The 16,654-nt window shown below is 34.5% G+C and overlaps 2 protein-coding genes across 3 annotated transcripts in view; one reads left to right on the top strand and one right to left on the bottom strand.

Annotated features, from left to right (window-relative positions):
• The window catches only part of LOC117119034 (CCR4-NOT transcription complex subunit 10-like), a 29,050-nt gene that overhangs the window by 10,802 nt on the left and 1,594 nt on the right, over positions 1–16,654 (bottom strand). For both annotated transcript variants that reach the window (XM_033263842.1, XM_033263843.1), the window contains exons 2-6: positions 13,843–14,124; positions 12,947–13,097; positions 2,350–2,579; positions 1,444–1,527; positions 131–383 (exon numbers count right to left, since the gene is read on the bottom strand). In XM_033263842.1, coding sequence (XP_033119733.1) covers positions 131–383; positions 1,444–1,527; positions 2,350–2,579; positions 12,947–13,097; positions 13,843–14,106 — 982 coding nt within the window. In that variant the 5' untranslated portion in view covers positions 14,107–14,124. The remainder of the gene's footprint in view (positions 1–130; positions 384–1,443; positions 1,528–2,349; positions 2,580–12,946; positions 13,098–13,842; positions 14,125–16,654) is intronic.
• LOC117119036 (complement C1q tumor necrosis factor-related protein 7-like) lies at positions 6,728–11,741 on the top strand. Its single transcript, XM_033263846.1, has 2 exons — positions 6,728–6,856; positions 10,314–11,741. The coding sequence occupies exon 2, from the start codon at positions 10,321–10,323 to the stop codon at positions 11,101–11,103; it is 783 nt and encodes a 260-aa protein (XP_033119737.1). The 5' UTR covers positions 6,728–6,856; positions 10,314–10,320; the 3' UTR covers positions 11,104–11,741.

Raw genomic sequence — 16,654 nt, 5'->3', positions numbered from 1 at the left:
ATGCCTCTGGGACATTCATGTTTCCTCTGAATGCCGGTCACACGGTCGTCCACTTTTTCCAGCCTAGCTTTAATAATCAAAGACTAGATTTTTTTTGGTTTTCAAACAATAATCAAATCTGTAAACGCACCTTGTTTCTTTGGAATTTCTTGAACAGCACTGAGATTTTCTTGAATTGCTCTGCGTGCATAGTACGTGCCGAGGTTGTATTTACGCAAATGGAAATGCACGCAGGAGATGTTGTTGAAGTACATGGCGGAGATGCATTCACCTGTGACGTGGAAATTTAAGGATTGTGGTGCACTGTTGAGAAACTTAATAGCCTTTCGATAATTCTGTCGTAGATATTCAAAGTTACTTTTCATGAATAGTGTGGTTGCAGTCTGAAGAGAAAGAGATAAAAATATGTAAAATGAATATAAGTAAAATGAAAATAAAATGGAAATATGTAAAATTAAAATAAAGTTAAAATAAGTAAAATAAAAATAAGTAAATTTAAAATAAGTAAAATGAAAATAAGTGAAGTTAAAATAAGCAAAGTTAAAATAATTAAAGTTAAAATAAGTAAATTTAAAATAAGTACAATGAAAATAAGTAAAGCTAAAATAAGTAAAGTTCTAAATACACAATTATATGATTTTGATGACAATTATGTCATTGATTATTATGAAGAATTACATATTAACATTTAGTAAGCACTCTTGATGTTAATAAATAGATATATTACTTATTCAATAAATTAATAATAAGTAGACTTATATAAATTTTATGTAATAATTTCTTTAGTTTTGAGATTAAAATTAATGCTGTTAGCAAGTGTAAATAATAAATCATTTTGGTCTTGTTATTTAAAGCAGATTTTAGGCTACATTATTAAATTTTTATTATATAATTGTACTCAGAATTCAGTTTAGATGGGTTTCAATATTTGTTTTCTTTATCTATCGATATTATATATTTTGAAATAATGTCCTAAATAATGTCAAATAGGGCTCCTTCCACACTATCAAATTTTCTTTTGAGAGTTATAAAATGGTAAAAGAATCATTTATATCCAGCATGCAATTATAGCAGTTTAAACATACAGTTGTTTAAAGAACAATATTTGAGAAATCAGCCTTTAAAGTTTAGGATTTCAACAAATTGTTAAAAATTGTTGTTTGAACATTGAAAATGGGGAAAATAACAGCATAGCATGATGTATAGATATATAAAGGTTAGTTTAGTGCAATAAAATAAATTTCAAAAATGTTGACATCCCAAGATGTTTTGGCCATTATCTCTGAGACAGGAGATGCGACGAGTGACTGGTTTTGCTTTTTTTTGCCACATATATAGTCATGATGTGCCTATATATGGTCATGATGTGATGTCATCATGACCATATTTAGGCATGTCACATGTTTTGTCAAATAATATTTAATATTCAGGATTGGGCCTTACCGATCCTGATGAATTCATCATATGCTTCAGTTCCCTTTTACAAGCTTTCATTGACCGGAGCCCTAAAAAACATCTTGTCTTGCACTACAAAGAAAGAAAATGGTGTTACTAAACCTGGACACCCATTGCGCCCAATCGTCCTCGGTCAACATGATTCTATGGAGGTTGCAAAGCCACTATGCGCGTGCAACGGGTCGTTTTCAACAATCCATTGAGACTACCACCGACAATCAGCAGGCGCTGTTGCATTGTCTGCCGCAGAGAGTGCCGTTGGATTCATTATACGACAGTCCCATCATTAGCAAAAACACTATCAAGAATACCACACCAATATTCGAGTACCTTTGCTGCAGTGGCATTATTATTTCCAGACAGGTGATTTGTCTTTCCCGACAGTTTGGTCAACCTCACCTAAGGCCAATATTAATTCTTCATACGGAGCCAGTTGTCCCTGATGGCTGAACCCACTGGCCTACCCCCGGTGCCTCATCTGGTACCTTGTATCAACCACAAAAAACACAGGAAATTCCATCTATATAATCATCTTTGGTGTTTTATTCAATGTCAGTTCATAACAGCTGGCCATCATATAATAACCCACCACAAATTTCTTCTAAAAAGGTCTGCAAGTGGCCACACATAACTTGCATATGAATGTGTGCAGGTGGGAAGACAATAAATTGATGTCAAAACCAAAGTGATATTTGGAAATGACCATAATTTTTGTAGGGTTTGCAACTTCTGACTAGCAGAGGAATGTGCGATGACGTTGATGAAACGCAAGCAGAAAATGAGACCTCACAGGTCTCGAAACGTTCTGTAAGTATCTTCACCATCATTGGTTGATTAAAATTTACCTTACCTACTACTACAAACAACCAGATGGATCTATTTCAATACTCTTACCTTATTAAGTACTGCTTTGTGCATTTCATATTTTTCACTGGTTGAATTACTGTTTTCTGTGGCCTCCTTTCCAGACTGCTGGTCTGAGGCTTGGCTTTGCTTGGGGGCTGGATCCTGGCCTAGCAACACTTTCTCAAGGTAGTTTAGATAGAACAAAGCACGATCCGCCTGTTGATTTCTCAGAAATGTTTCAACCAATAGGAGAAGCACATCATGTGCTAGTGTTTCTACTGCAAAAGAAATGAAAAAGAATGCTACATCAATATTACTACACCCTGCTGAGCATACACACATTTTACATTTCAATTGTAATTTCAAGTGAAAAATATTTTATTATTTTTATGTCTGTTCGATAAAAAGTTGAATCAAAATTTAAAAAAAAAACCTTTTACATTTGAACCGATCAACTATGTACTTTAGCGTATGTCTATGATAGTACTTTGTAGTTTGTATATTTTTGGTGCCTAGGTATTGGCAAGACAAACTTGGCATGGTTTCATCATCTCCCTAATCGAAAGAAAGCACTTATTATTTCACTTTCGATGGACATGTTTGTTTTGCTTTTTATGTTTCATTTTAATACTTAGCAATTGCAAAAGTGTTTTTTATCCTAATGCAATTACAATACTTTTTTTAAAAACATATCTAATTGTTTTTAACTAATTTGATTGCACTTATTTGTTAATGTGAAATATTTTTAGATCTTGGTTAAGTTTATTTTTCTGAGTACAGTTATATTTTTATACTAATGTAATCATAATATTGTTTTCAACATAGGCCTATTTATTTGTAAATATAAACAATTACCATTATAAATTGACGGATGTTAGTTTCGGGTTGGGTTCTTATTGGATTCTGAATTAATTTGTGTGTGTGTGTTTTTCTATTTTACCGAGGGCCTCAACTTGGCCACACACTTATGACCTGAAAACCTTTTGCCTTACAGAGGACCAAAAACCCGGTCTATAAAGCACTAGTGCTGCATTGTGCCGGATTTGCGTGTACAACACGTTTCCAGAGTTTCTTGAAAGGTCCTCCGCTGGCGGGAAAACACCAAGGATAGTCCAGGAAAATCTAGAAGAATTATTTTCAGTGGGGTCCTTCTAGTGGTGATTGGGCAGTACTCCGGGAGACAATCCCCTACTCTTTTCCAAAGAGTGTACTGTATATTTTTTAACATGCAAATTGGCCATAAATGCACACAGGACCAACGGCTTAAACGTCTCATTCTAAAGATGGTGCGCTATTGTAACTGTATTTCAGCCCTCCAGCTATAACACAAGGACAGGTAGCGATTGGAATTGAACCGGGGACCTAGGTATCTCCACGGTTCGGTATCTTTACGGTTCAGCTCACACACATTGGATACCACCAGAATAGCCAACAGAGCTAAGCTACTCTCTCAATGCACGAAACTAGTAAAGTCAGTGATACACCATCCTACCAAGTACTCATCCTGGGTAGAGAGAGATAATTGGATGTAGTTCTTCGGCTTGTACTGACATAATCTGTGGTGTCCCCCAGGGGTCTATATTGGGACCAATATTATTTTTATTGTATGTTTCCTCACTGAGTAAACAAATTAGTAGTCACGGTGTTCAGTATCATACATACTGTACGCTGATGATACTTAACTGTATATTAGCTTTCAAGTTAATCATTGGTTTGAGGCAAAAAATACAATTGAAGCATGTCTTAGAGATGTACAAGCCTGGTTATCACAAAATATGCTCTGCTTCAATCCTGACAAGACTGAAGTACTATGTATTCATTCAAAGTACCTTTCAACACCGCCTCCAATCAATAGCATCGCGATTGGAGCCGAAACTAATGTTTTTCTATCATCAGAAGTTCGCAATATTGGAGTTGTTTTTGACTCTAATATGTTGATGGGGAAACACATCCAACATCTGTCCGTTACGTATCACCTTCGTAACATAAGGCACATTAAAAGGCTCCTGAATAATGATGCTCTTCTTAAATTAGTGCATGCTCTTATTACATCTCGGTTGGATTACTGTAATGCTGTTCTCTGTGGTATTCCTGCTAGTCGTTTGAGAAGATTGCAGCTATGTCTTAACACAGCAGCCCGGCTCGTCTCTGGAACATCTAGATGCGAGCACATTACACCTATCCTCAATCGACTACATTGGTTACCGATAAACAAGCGCATCGCATTCAAGATTTTACTCCTCACATATAAGGCCCTCAACCATAATGCTCCACAATACATTGTTCAACTATTGAAGTCTCGTTCTGCAACATGTTCTCGGTCTCTGAGATCAACCACTGACACGTCTATACTATCAGTTCCCGCATCACGTCTCAAGGCCTGGGTAATTTCATTATCTTGATACTGATGTGCTATGTTTGCTAGTTATAAAGTTGAATAAACATTTTAGAAAAAATAAACTTGTTGCTTTCAACTAATTGTGGAGTTACTGTTGCATTAGGCCTATGATATAGGCTTAACTAGACTTTATAACTTTGTACTAATATGTATATTTTGGTGCCTTGGTATTGGTTCTGTCTCTTATACACATCTAGATGTGTATAAGAGACAGGTATATTAGCTTTCAAGTTAATCATTGATCTGAGGCAAAACATACAATTGAAACATGTCTTAGGGATGTACAAGCCTGGTTATCACAAAAATAATATGCTGTGCTTCAATCCTGACAAGACTGAAGTGTATTCATTCGAAGTACCTTTCAACACCGCCTCCAATCAATAGCATCGCGATTGGAGCCGAGACTAATGTTCTTCTATTATCAGAAGTTTGCAATATTGGAGTTGTTTTTGACTCTAATATGTTGATGGGGAAACACATATCCAAAATCTGCAAGTCAGTTACATATCACCTTCGTAACATCAGGCACATTAAAAGGCTCCTGACCAATGACGCTCTTCTTAAATTAGTGCATGCTCTTATTACATCTCGGTTGGATTTCTGTAATGTTGTTCTCTGTGGTATTCCTGCTAGTCGGTTGAGAAGATTGCAGCTATGTCTTAACACAGCAGCCCGGCTCGTCTCCGGAATATCTAGACGTGAGCACATTACACCTATCCTCAATCAACTACATTGGTTACCGATAAACAAGCGCATCGCATTCAAGGTTTTACTCCTCACATATAAGGCCCTCAACCATAATGCTCCACAATACACTGTTCAACTATTGAAGTCTCGTTCTGCAACATGTTCTCGGTCTCTCAGATCAACCACTGACGTGTCTATACTATCAGTTACCGCATCACGTCTCAAGACCTATGGCGACAGGTCGTACTCTGTAGCTGCCCCAAAGTTGTGGAATTCATTACCGGCTGATCTTCGTGAGGCACCTTAACTCCTTGTATTTAAAAAGAATTTGTAGGCTTATCTCTTCAATCTTTGTTAACTTTCTCATGGTTAATAATTCTCACTTAGTTGTTAATCTCTGTTGTTAAATTTCTGTAGTTAAGTTGTTCTGTAGTTAAGTCTTTTTTTTCCCCTGAAAAATCGCACCTCCTTAATAATAATAATAATTTTGGCTTATATAGCGCATTATGCTAAAGCCTCAATGCGCTTAACAGTAAAAATAAAATTCGGGAAAAAATTAAGAAAGATACAAGTTAAAAAGGTGAGTTTTTAAAGCTGCCTTAAAATCATCAATGGAATTTGCCTGTCGGATTGTAATAGGCTCCTTACTTGAGGTAGCGCCGCCAACTTAGCAGCAGTGGGATTTCTACTGCAAAAGATTTTTAAGAGAATGCCACATCATCATTGTTTTTGATTAATATCCTATTATCATATTATTGTGTATACCACTAAAAAAATATAAAAACTTGATTCTAATAATACTAATAATACTAATAATAATAGTACTAATAATAATAATGATACTAATAATGGAGTTACTATACAGTACACTGCTATGACAGGCTTATAGTAGTTCATACATGTTGGTGCCTGGGTAATTTCATTATCTTGATACTGATGTGCTATGTTTGCTAGTTATAAAGTTGAATAAACATTTTAGAAAAAATAAACTTGTTGCTTTCAACTAATTGTGGAGTTACTGTTGCATTAGGCCTATGATATAGGCTTAACTAGACTTTATAACTTTGTACTAATATGTATATTTTGGTGCCTTGGTATTGGTTAGACCTGCAATTCAGCACGATTTCATAAACATGTGCAATTTACTTTCTTAACTACGGAAATTCCCACATTTAGCAAATCCAACTTTCCTTTCCCATGCAAGTAACACAATTAAATCGTTTGTTGTCTACTGTTGATACGGAAATCTTCCATTATTATCACCTCCTTCTCTCAGTATTATCTGGGTGTCCAACCACAAACTGCAACTTTAGATAAATGTTCATTTGCAATAAAGGATGTGTTTGACCCAGATCACATTACCCGCATGATATAAATATATAAGAGAATTTTACAGGATTCATAACAATCTTCGCTGGTACAGACACAACAACCAGAGACTCAATTTCATCTTGCCATCAACTACAGAAAGTAAGTATTTGCTGCGAAGCAGCCAATTCATATTCTTGACAGCAATTTGACCTCTGAAAGGTCATTGTTTGTCAATAAACAAGGGCCTAAGACGACTGAAAAGCGGAGTTTCCTTCTTTCGTTCTGCCGGGTAAAATCAATTTAGGCGACGTTTGTAGACTAACCTACACATACCAACGTCCGCATGTGGCGACGCTCGAGTATTACTATTCAGCGTTTTTACTATATTTCTAGGTTTCCTATTTCTACGTTTAATCGGTCCATGTCTCAGCCACAATATTTTGAGGCTAATATTATTTACAAAACCAGTTAAACTTTACTAGCCTATTTCAGCGTGCTAATTATTACATTTAGGCGACGCTTGTTGTAGACTGGCATACACGCTACCAACGCTCATTTTTACTATGTTTCAGTGTCAGTGTTCTAATATAGACAATGGGTCGTGTCTCATATTATTTGTTATATTTTTATTATTCATTATTTTCCCTCGACTCGCATAAATAATTTTGTTTGAAGAACATTTATATTCAGTTGTACTTCGCAGCACTTCACTTGCAATTTGCAATTTCTAGTCTACCTTGTTAATATCTATACTGAGGAAAAGAGTTTATATCAGCTATGCAATATATATTTTCATAAATTGCATTCAGATTAGAAAGACGGCCACCTTTCAAAATTTATATTACTGTAATTATGTATTTTAAAGACTAATCGTTAAAATTACTCATCAAATTGTGAATGAAAATTTGCTTTATTGCCTGGCTAAACATCAAGTGTGGCCAAATTTGATAACTGGATTAAAAAGAATGAAGACATCGTAGATGCTCGCAACAAAACATCTAGTGAGGAAAATAACTTCAATTTTACTGAATACTAGTCACAATAAATGGACATACATGTATAACTTAATTTTACCTAAATGGACAAAGAAATTCCAACAGAATATTTATCTACAGACCAACCAAATTTGAGAAATTTTTTCAAAATCATTTTGAAAATGACCTTAAAGATATGACAACATCAACATTATTCTAAATGCTCTTCGTAGTTTATTTTAATTTCCTTTACTTTTAGATTGCATGTAAATGGGAAACTTTTAACTGTGTACTTTTATTCTACATTTGTGGTAATTGATTTATATAATTAAAGCTGTCTTCTATAATTCAGGTTATACATTTTCTATTATTATCTTGGTCAATCAGTATTTTGTTTTCATGCACCATGACTGATAGATTACAATTTTTTATTAAAATTTTGTTTTACCTTTAGGTTCAAGGTAAATGACTGTCCACTTTTATTTTGCATCTGTTTTAATTCATATTTTTTCTATTAGAAGTAAGTTACTTGTATGTATTTATACTTTTGCTATTTAATTAAAACAACTTGTTCCAATTAGAATTTTCTTTTCACCCATCATGACTGATCAATTACACATTTTTATTTACTTTTACCTTTAGGTTGCATGTAAATTGAAGCTTTTAGACTATGTACTTTTACACTAAATTTGTTATACAGTAATTCTTTTTTTTTAAATATTAGTTGAAGTTGCTTGTATCATTTAGTTTTATTTACTTTTGTTTTTAACTGAACTATAGTTTAAAGTTTCTATTCTCATTTATATTTAACTTTTCAGATCCATCCTTGTAAGTGGCGAGTTTCCCGCTGTTTAATGTCATTATAAATAAATAAATAAATAAATAAATGAATAAATAAATAAATAATTGGTACTAAAATAAAAGGTCATATGGAGTACAGACTAATTCACAGGATTCAGCAACATCACTGAACACATTTACTTTCAATCATTTTCCTTTTCATGCATCACATAGAATTGAAGCTCAAAAATTGTGCTGCTCATTATTTGGATATGTATTTTGGTATTCATTTACTTTTTGTTAGTCATTGGTTGCCTCAATTTTTAAATATCTAAGCTATGCTTATTATTCACTTATGTACAAATTCCTGATTACTGGCAAACACACCTCTCTTGGCCTCAATATTCTCACAATTCACAAACTTTATCTTGGTAATTTATGTACAGATTTGCAATAATTTTTTTCCCAACATATTTTGAAATTTATTTTAACCAATGTTAATATGATTCATGATTATCAACACGATCCTTGGATCAACTTAGATCTTATAATAAAGATGCATGAGTCTCTCCCCAATTATTTACCTATATTCTTGTTAGAAGGTACTCTAATGATTTCTTAGTTAAGAATTATGCTTAACACACAACCACCATCAATTTACTTTCTGCAACAAAAGGGAAAAATGTATGCAAGTCAAGTTTAAGTTTATATTTGAATTGCTCAAATTGTATACATTATTTACGCGAGATCTGTCCACACTGTCTGTTTTGTGTAGTGGACTTGTTTGAGGTACGTCAATTACATATCTGAATTATGGGCAAATCACATTTTTTGTTGTGTGAAATCGATAGAGCAGAAGAGCTTAAGTATTGTTTCACTATAAATAAAACAAATAAATAAAAACAATAAATATTCACCTTCAGTTTATAGATCAAGTTTCTGCAAATAATATCTATTTTACTCATTTGCTGGGCCCTTGGATCAGTGATCAACTAAACTGATTTTGCTGTTTAGCATGTCTTATTTATCTTCAATAATTCTTTAATATTTTTTCTCATTTTACATTCTTAACTTCTCACCATTTTGCTTGTGTTTATTTTTTGGCCTACTATGTGTTTGATTCGGTTCAGGTTCAGTGCCTTAACATTGGAATACAATGATTATTTCATTTTTTAATTGTTTTTTTCTCTTTTACTTTAGTAGTACTGTTTTTCCCTTAGCCTACCTCAGTTTTTCCTTTCTACAAAAACAAAAAGAAAAAAAAAACATCACTATCTGGTTATGAAACTGGGAGTAAATAGAGAGATTGTATATATTTAGATATTTATATTTATATGTATGTATATTTATATTATTTATATATATATTTATTATGTGTTTTTTTGTCTATCTTGTCTATCTAGCTTAGCACATTTATTGGTCTCTCACCATTCTTGATTTTGTTTCATTATCTTTTTAATTTTGTGAAATAAATACTTAATACTATACACTGAATACATAATTGTTATCATTCTGATCATACAAGTCCGTAGCCTTGGATAACATCACAGACCGTTGAAACTTCAGCAAAATTCACTTCTATCATCCAACTCAAATTACAAAACTCTTTTTGTTTATCTGCTTACATTATTTATAGATGCATTCAGCCATGTGTGTCAAAGAATTTGACATCAGATAATGTCATAGTGCAACAGAACCCTCTTTCAAACAAAGCACAGATTTGTTAATAAGTTAAATAGAAACTGAAATAAGGCCAAGGAACAAAATATATATGCTCAAAATACTTACTATATACTATGCATTCTTAAAATCATTCCACATTTAGAAGTAAGTGTATCATTTTTTACACTTTTCCTTTTCAGATTCAGCATGTCTCTAGCAACAGCAATACTTTTCTTTACCATTGTCTGCCATGTCTATTCAACAAACACAGGTGATCAGAATTCCTGTAATACCTGCTGCAGTTCACCAGCTGGCATTCCTGGAATCCCAGGTACCCATGGTAATCCAGGACCAAAGGGTGATAATGGTGCAAAGGGAGTGATTGGACTCACAGGTGAAAAAGGAGAAAAAGGAGAGATTGGAAAATATGGTGCTCCTGGAAAGTATGGTCCTGTAGGACAAAAGGGTGATGTTGGACAGAAGGGAGATGTTGGACAGAAAGGTAATATGGGAACAGTAGGCCGACCAGGATCTGCTGGTTCTCCAGGCAGGAAAGGGGAGCCAGGACCATTAAACACAATGATCATCAAATCAGCCTTTTCTGTCAAGTCAGTAGGATACAAGACCGGTGTGCTTGATCAAACACAGCCAATAAAATATGATGCTGTGATTACCAACATTGGCGGTGACTACAACCTGACAACAGCAAAGTTTGTGTGCAGAGTGCCTGGTGCTTATGTGTTCTCATTTACAGGACATAATATGGATAATAGGGATCTTGCAATCAGTATTATAAAAAACAATAGGCGTATTGTGTCTTCATTTTCTGAAGCACAAAGTACCTCATCCACCAGTACTACATTAGTGCTAGAGTTGGTTGAGGGTGATGAGGTTTGCACTGCGGTGTATGATAGCTTTAAAGATAACATGTACCGGCACATATTTGCTGAGGCATCATTTTCAGGCTTCCTTCTCTATCCTACTACTTAGATGCAATAATAGAGTTAAAAATAGAAAATAATATTGTGTACTATAGTAATAAGAGCCTGAATAAAAAATAAAAAAATTCAAACTTTGGATTTACTCCGAAAGATTTTTGTTATATATTGATTTATGAAAACCTAAATAACTTGTACATGAATATGTTTGCTCACCTTCCTTATCTTACTACACAGACGCAACATCAGAGATTAAGAAAAGTTTTAATTTGGAATTGAGTCGGCCGACGACTGTTGGGGGCAGTGACACTTAAGCCGGGCACTCGCTGCGTCGTACGACCGTCGCACGACGAATCCACCGCTGCTTCCGGCGAGCGATAGACAACGTAACGCCGTCTACTGATTGTCAGTGGCAGTCTGAACAGATCCTCATTAAAAAAGCGGTCTGTTGGTTCCGCGCCATTGCGTGCGTTCGTCGTCGTGTTGCCGTCGCATCGCCTTGAGTACCCGGCTTTACACTTTACAAAGTTAAGAATGTTAAGGTACAACAACAAAATAACCAAGCTAAATAAAGATTTGTTACAAAGGAAAGTCATCAATGTCATTGTCTGAAACTAACTTTATTTGCCGAGCGGTAAGGCGGGGGCACTGCTAACTACAGCCTTAATGTAGGCGCTGGTTCCAGCCGCTCCTCATCCAGGGTTTGGTTGGTAGCACTAAATCTTCTCAGATAAGGACTTAAAATGGAGGTCCAGTGAACCCATTGCATCTTTCGGAAAAGCTGGGGGGTAACCCGATGCTATGGTTCATTTTAGTCATTGTTGTTGTGGAATGATGTGAACATAGTCACAGACCACGAACATCCACAATTTACCACAATGATGCTGTGAGCTATGGGTTATTTTCCTAACTTTACCTTTTATTGACTACTGTTGTTTCTTTGTACATATTTGCTCCTCCATAACAAATCTGACCAAAAATACTACGCAATTCAATATTAGTAATACAACGAAATCCTCGTCTACGAATCATCCTAAACCTGTGCATTGCAATAGCCTATTGTTAATCTGCATGGAGCGAGCAATGAGCCTGTTACCTCATCACAAATCTAGTTAATAGCGCCTACGTAACGAGGGTGCATGTGATTTGTAATTTCAAAAATGGTATATTATGTAACTGAGTATGCTAAATCAGCTAAATTATATAAAATTGGTAAACTTTTCCTTTAAATTATTGATGGGCACAGTGAAAAACTTGACTTAAGTTTCTTCAAACACTGCATGCTCTTTTTTCACAATTTTTTTCCATTATTTTTTTAATAATGTTATTTATAGAGGGTGAACATTCCAGCTTAACAAAGTTCAGCTGATATTTAGGGCCTTCTTAAAATAATGAAATAATTAAGATGCTTTATAAACAAAGTCTCATTATGAGGTGTTTTTTTTAATGATTGTGCTTCCTCAGTGTAAAACACACCAGGAATTACCCCCGACTTATTTCCGGGAGTGTAGGGTTCCTGTGATGGTGAATTGGGCAGTAGACGGGGTGACAATCAAAGCCTCCTTTTTCCCAAAAGTGTACCGAATTTTTTTACAGGGGGTTTAGCGTAGCAGTTAGGGTTCTATTTCTCAACCTTGAGGTCAATGGTTCAATCCCTTGCTGTGCATTTTGCTTGATTCCATTGGCAAGGTACACACTCCACCCAGGATTACAACAAGTGGGTACCTGGTAGGTTCAACCACAAAATGCGCTGATTACTAGCTGCAACATTATAAAATTCTACCCAGGGAGATGAGTATGTGTTCCATAAGTGCTTGATCCAATGACTGGGGGTAAAAATGTTAGGTGCTTAGAGGCTTTATGAAGATAAGTAGCTTTCAAATGATAATTCTTACCAAGTGGTTCCAGGATTTGAAACATCTTTTCCAGGATGCGTATGGTGTCCTGGTACTGATGCAGGTGGAACAGAATAACAGCATGGTTGAAAAAGAACACGCCTTGCTCAACATCCTCTAGCGACTCAAGATCATTTAACGATAGTTGGGCCTAGCACAATCAGAAAGAAGAGGGGTGGGGAAGGAGAAAGAAAATAATGATAACTTTTTTGTATTGTTTATTTAGTGTAGACCTACATTTTTTATTCATCTTCTTGATTTTATTGTTTACCCTCCATAAGTGGCGAATTTCACTTACTGTTGGTTGGGTTTAATAAAAGGCCTTATGTGCCTCATGGCAAGAAGAGGACAGGTGTGGTGAGGTTGGGTTGGTTGGGTTTTGAGATAAAATAAAAAATAAAAATGGTCAAATATTCATAATTTATAATTTTTCATTTTATTTGCCTCACAATAGATGGTAGCTAATGAAGGGAAGTCTTCCCTGTACATGTGTAGCTACCATAACACTCACTTGGACAACTGTTTACTCCAAAAATTGGCTATTGTTACATCAGTCTGAAAGCAATTCTTAATTCTGATTGGATGTTATTATAGAGATCAAATCCAACATACAATGACATCCAATCAGAAATAGGAATTGGTTTAAGACTGGTAGTAACAACAAAGACTGTCTTTAATCTATGTCTGGTGAGATTTCAAATAGGTCAAGGGTCAAGTGTGTGATGTGGGAAACAGGATGTGAAGTGAGTAGCTGTAATTGTAAGGAGGGCACTATATAGCAATGTAATAAATCTTGTTACTAATGTAGATCGAACCAAGATTATGGAAACAAGTTGAGTACCCAAACTATAAGACTTACAGCATGCAATATGACTATAAATTAAAAACATACTCACAAGTTTTGATGCCTGAGTCAAGTTGTTACGAAACTCATCGGTGTTCTTACAACCCGACATGTAAAACTGTGCGACAGCTAGATTGTGGTCAACTTTTGGATCATGTTTTCGAGTATTAGACAATTTCTTGAGCTGTTCCACACACAGCTGGTAGTTACCAACCTTGAAACTCTCACTAGCATTGTGGGCAAGTTCCTTCTCCTCGCTGCTAATCATCGGTAGACCAGGTGAAGATGTGGTTTCACGTAAACTAACTGCATCCATTGTTAATTGATAAATAATCTATGTATCGGATATTAAAGCCCATACAAAAATATGACATTATTAATAACATTATAAATAAATATATTCATCAATATCATAATCATGTTATCGATCATTATTATAAATGATTATCAAATTAAACATTTTTTTCTATCGGCTATTAAGCTTGTCACATATTTTTGTAATATAAAATGTTATAGCCTGGACAGGGTATTATACTTGATTACTCTTCACTCCAAGTTCATTGTTCAGACATAAACTCAAATACATGTGTAATCTAATAATATCCTTGGGGCTAATTCCGACGGTCGTTTGGACGAATAAATTAAGATCGAAAAAATATAAAACGCAAGTTTTTCAGCAAAATTTTTGTTGTTACTGTCTCATTACCTTGCTTTGCGAAAAAAAGGTATAAAAAGAGTTTTGTCTTACCAATCTGAAATATAATATAAAGATTGTCTTTGTATATGTCATAGCCAAAGACTTTAGATAAGTTGACATTTTCTCACGACAAAAGCTGTGGTATGTGGGGATAGGGTGAAGGGGGGAGAGGGATAGTTAAAATGAGTTTAATGATCAATTACCCAAAACCCTACCTACTTTGTCATTTACATTGCATTCTGAATCTGAATCTAAATATATACTGACAGAGGACCCCACTAGAATATATGCGTCAGTGTGCATCATCGACTTGCAAATATTATAGGTGTTGATTGAAACTTGAACTATGATGAGTATGATGGGGCTATATTTCAGACTAAAGAACAAGCAGATAACATGAGCATAAGAAATTAATCAGCTTACACTTTTAATTCTTCAATGGCTGGCACCTCTTTCCATAATAACCACCAGTCGATTTTGGATGCAGTAGCGTCCATGGCCCAGACTTTAAAAGTAAGGCCTACTCGGGGAACAGCCTAGGGCCTACACTACTGTCGGCCTACTCCTGCCGAATTCGATCCAACTCGGCCACAGTCAACTCGGCCACAGTCAACTCGGCCACAAGTCAACTCGGCCACAAAAAGTTTGGCTGCAGTCAACTCGGCCACAAGTCAACTCGGCCACAATTAGTATTATTGCTGTTATTATTGGTGTCATTGTTGTTATTATTATTGTTGTTTTTATTACCGTTAGTTTTAATATTAATTATTAGTCTTAGCATTAACATTATGTATTGTTTAAATTTTTGCTGATATTATTATTGTTACCATATAAATAATAAAAAATTCTCGATTTTTAAAATTCATATTATTATTATATATTAGTCTTAGTATTATTATTTTAATAAGGCCATGTAAAATAAAATAATTGGTTAGCATCCCCTCCGTACCATCAAAAAGGCCACCGACCCGATTTTTTTTTTTACAAAACACTCACAAACTGCATTGAATATAGGTTTGTTACCACCCGTCCGCACACTAGCCAGACCACTTGCAGTTCTATGCTCTACTGTTGTTCTATAGGACCTATACTGTAGCCACATGGTATCCATGATGCCTGTTGTGTTGAGGAGTGAATTGTGCATGATTACATAGAGATAATTGCATTATGACGCTGTTATTCATAGGTAAAGTTTCTGCTTGCTATAGATGAATTATATAATTCCTTTTATGTAATTTTGGTCTCTGTTGTTTTCTTCTTTTTTTTTTTTGCTGTTTTTTCCTTGCGAAACTCTTTTTACATGTTCAACGCAAAAAAAAAAGAAAGAAAAAAACCTCCCTCCCTACCATGAAAATTTATAACATAAGGATGCTAACCAATTGTTTTATTTTACATGGCCTAATAGTAATTTCAAAAATATTGTTAATTTGTGTTTTATTGGTATTTTTCTCATATTATTATTATTATTATTGTTGTTGTTGTGACTTTTATTATCGAAGTAGGCCTAGTATTATAAGTATCATAATTATTATTATTATTACTAATTAGTATTTGACTATTATTATAAAAATAAACTTATCTTTAATTTATTATTGCTATTATCACCTTCAATGTTATTATCACTAATTAGTATAATTAAAATAGATATTTAAATATCGTTATTATTACCATATTATTACTATTAGTATTGTTAAAATAAATAATACTATTAATATTGCTATTGTTATCACCTTTATTATCGTTATTATGACTAATTAATATTATTAAAGTAAATATTTGAAAAGGACCGACATGTCACTGGTGATTCACGTCACTGGTTGCATCCTTGTCACTAACGGGTTTCAAACATAGCCCCCAATATTCGAACAAATATGAAGGACTGAAGTCTGTCACTCAACAATACCGATTGTTCCTATTGTGGATAATTGATACTAGATGCTGCACTCCACCTAATTTTAACGTAAGCCTAATTCTTGGGCGTGGTTCTGAAGAAAATAGTATCGAAATGCACGCCATCGTGCATTCATTTGATTTTAGTTGGATTCAAAATAAATTTTTAACATTTAAAAAAATCATAATGTGGTTTTTCTATTTCAATTTTTTATGCTTAGGTCTACAGTATGTACTCATGTTTTATGTCAGTGTTTTAACGTGAACAAAATTAAAC

The sequence above is a fragment of the Anneissia japonica genome, unplaced genomic scaffold (genome assembly GCF_011630105.1).
Source record: "Anneissia japonica isolate Jap-2015-1 unplaced genomic scaffold, ASM1163010v1 scaffold1826_len1998817_cov189, whole genome shotgun sequence".
Taxonomy (NCBI): domain Eukaryota; kingdom Metazoa; phylum Echinodermata; class Crinoidea; order Comatulida; family Comatulidae; genus Anneissia; species Anneissia japonica.
This window is presented reverse-complemented; position numbering and strand designations above follow the sequence as displayed.